Below are 2,947 nucleotides of genomic sequence, written 5' to 3' on the forward strand. Positions count from 1 at the left end.
AGACCGTTACGATATCTGCAAAATTTTGTAATTTTACGGTTAACTGATACGTTTATTTTGCTCTCATCAACCTGTTTATGAGAACAAAATTGTATCTATATCCTGTTATTTTTTCTATTAAATTCCTTGTGTTTTCAAGTGGCTCAATCCAGGGCTTAGGATAAACAGTTATTCCTGAATATTTATATTTCAAACCGTCATCACCATATGCACTTTGCTCTCTCGGAATTTGGTGCCATTTACCAAACACTTTTACCTAAGTTAATAACAAATTTTAACTATTTTAATTAAATAAATTAAACAATTATGGTTTACTTTTGTTAGATTTTCGTCTTTAAAATATTCTACAGAGTTTTGTAATTGTTTCATCAATTCATGAGCTATATTTTTCTTAAGAATTGTGGCATACTCTAGATCTAATCCTTCAGCTTTTATATTTTTCCATTTGATATCTTCCTTTTTAATATTTGAAAAATGATTTATCAAATCAGGTTGTACATTTTCCATGTTGTAATGACATATTAGTAGTACTTAATGATCTATAAGAAAAGATTTCAGTTTTTCTATGAAAATTTTTAAAAAATTAAGTGTTTTGATATGTGTGTTTGTATTATGCATGTGCAATACTTAGTTTGCATAAAAAGGAATAATCAATGAAAAACAACAAAACTTTCGTTGGTTCGAACCCTTCCTTCTTCAAAAATAAAATTACCTTGCTACATTGATCTACATTCTGTATTCAGTGCCCTCTGTTGCTAATATTATGTAATAATATTATATTCTCTATATGTACAAACATTACAATTTATCAATTCATTTACATGGCTTACATAAACAAGTAATTACTTATAAATCCATAAAGGACTGACAAATTTAAATAATAGTTTTATTGTAGAAAGAAACTCTAATTTGTTACTCACCTTTTTCAAGGATATACTTAAACAAAACAAAAATAAAATCAATAAGTACATTTACGTACTGTTAAAAAAGTAATGAAATTTTTAGCTTCTACGTTCACAATCAAATAAAACTTGTTGATGGAATAAATTTTTCTAAAAGGTGTCTGATTTCCAAGGATGTTTTATACTAATAGATCATCCTTGCTGATTCAAACATATGCGTGAATGAAGTTGCCTATACATCACCACTAGACAACGTTAATTTCATCGAAATTTGATGAAACCCAACGAATGAAAGAAAATTATATAGCAAATCATCAAAAATTATTTTTTAATTTTGGATATAGTAGCAATCCAGACATCTCGATGCTTTCATAATTAAGCTTTTGATTTATTAACTAAAAAAAAAATTACCGAAAAATAATAAAAGTATTTCAAAAAATAATTGTCTAAATGGCCATGGTGAAATTTTGAATATCCTAAATATAAAAATGAAATCGATTGTGCACATAATTTCATAATGGATCCTATTCAAGTCACGAAGCTGTTAAATGAAAGTGCAATGCGACATTTTGAATGATGAACGGCTTTGTGAAATACTTTTACTCTTTAATTGCATGTTGGAGGAGCTTCGATCTTTTATCTTTCAGTAACAATGTCTGGTCTCTGGTGTCTAGCTTCAGCGAAGGAATAAATTATTAATTAGTAGGTACTAGGCTTTATATGTGACTTTTGTCTGCGAAAAATGATTTGGAATTGTTTATAATAAATACAATTGCTATTATTACTGCTTTAATCTCCTTTCCTGTCCCACCAAAATCGGTTTAGCAATTATCTTACAGACAGGTAGACAATTTTTTTAAGGGTCTTAATGGCATACAAATACCATACGAGCTAAAAGTAACATAGTTATTTTGATATTTAATTTATTTATGTACAGACGATATACAAGGAAGCCAAAAAATTCACCGCGAGTATAGAAAATATAAATTTCTTTTCGACATTTTTCATTTTTTATGTCCTACCAGCGAAAATGCATAATTGGTGAACGGGTGGAATAAATATTTTTAACCACCATTATCTAAAAACTGTCCTGAACTAACCGAACCCTAAACCTTTTAAAGAAAGCGTCATACCCTTTAAAAGCTTTTAATTGCATTTATTGGACTTATATTGCTTTATTATGTAAATGAAAAGATGTTTGAAGGTATTTGTACGAATTTACCTACACCACTTCGTATTTTTCGAAAGATGGACGCCACCCTTTGACGATTTTATATGTAATAAATTGTTCGGTTTTCATTTCGCCACTAGTGTATAAAATCTTCAAAACAAACGCAAAATTTATTATTTACAGACAAAATAATAAGAAGGTAGGTACATGAATACGAATTTACGTATTGTACATATGATTAGACTAGGAAAACTTAATTCCTATTGTTTATTTTAAAAAGATTCTATTGGTAGATAGTTATTATTTAGTTTTTATAAAATGGTAGAAGTATGCTTAATTACTTTAATAACTTATCTAATCCTCTGTGAAAATATAGATATTAATATGTATAGAGAAGTTCAGACATGTACGTAATTGTTATTAAAACTATTACTTCAAATAAGTTTACCTTTCACTTCCTAAATAAGTAAGTCGTTCATATGTGGAGTGCAATTATTATTTAAGCATGCGATTGAATAATTGATCCTGACAGTTTAAAATAATTTAATTTGTTATTAGACGTTTCCGAATGAGAAATTAAATATCTATCTAATCATAAATAATAATAACAGACGTACGCAATACGGCAAAAAAGCCAATAGGCATCAGAAGTGCGAAAAATTTCTGTTACGATGCACTACAAAGGAGTAGAAAACATGACTTTTTTATTGTATCTTATTTTGATTAATAATTTCGTAATATAGCGACAGCAGCTCCAAAATTCCTAAAAAATTGTATGCAAAACCGTCTTACATATTTTATTATATAAAATTTCATTGGATTCTGTTCCTGAAGGATAGAAAAATTAGTTTTATGTGGTCGTCAATGATCTTTG

The 2,947-nt window shown here is 28.0% G+C and overlaps 1 protein-coding gene across 1 annotated transcript in view; it reads right to left on the minus strand.

Annotated features, from left to right (window-relative positions):
* The window catches only part of LOC108745224 (DNA oxidative demethylase ALKBH2-like), a 9,782-nt gene extending 8,693 nt beyond the window's left edge, over window positions 1-1,089 (minus strand). Inside the window, exons 1-3 of the mRNA XM_025981557.1 lie at window positions 921-1,089; window positions 316-539; window positions 72-256 (exon numbers count right to left, since the gene is read on the minus strand). Of these exons, the coding sequence (XP_025837342.1) occupies window positions 72-256; window positions 316-507 (377 nt within the window). The 5' untranslated portion in view covers window positions 508-539; window positions 921-1,089. The remainder of the gene's footprint in view (window positions 1-71; window positions 257-315; window positions 540-920) is intronic.
* Between the last annotated feature and the right edge of the window lie 1,858 nt (window positions 1,090-2,947).

This window comes from Agrilus planipennis, unplaced genomic scaffold (assembly GCF_000699045.2).
Source record: "Agrilus planipennis isolate EAB-ADULT unplaced genomic scaffold, Apla_2.0 scaffold38, whole genome shotgun sequence".
In the NCBI taxonomy this organism is placed as follows: Eukaryota; Metazoa; Arthropoda; class Insecta; order Coleoptera; family Buprestidae; genus Agrilus; species Agrilus planipennis.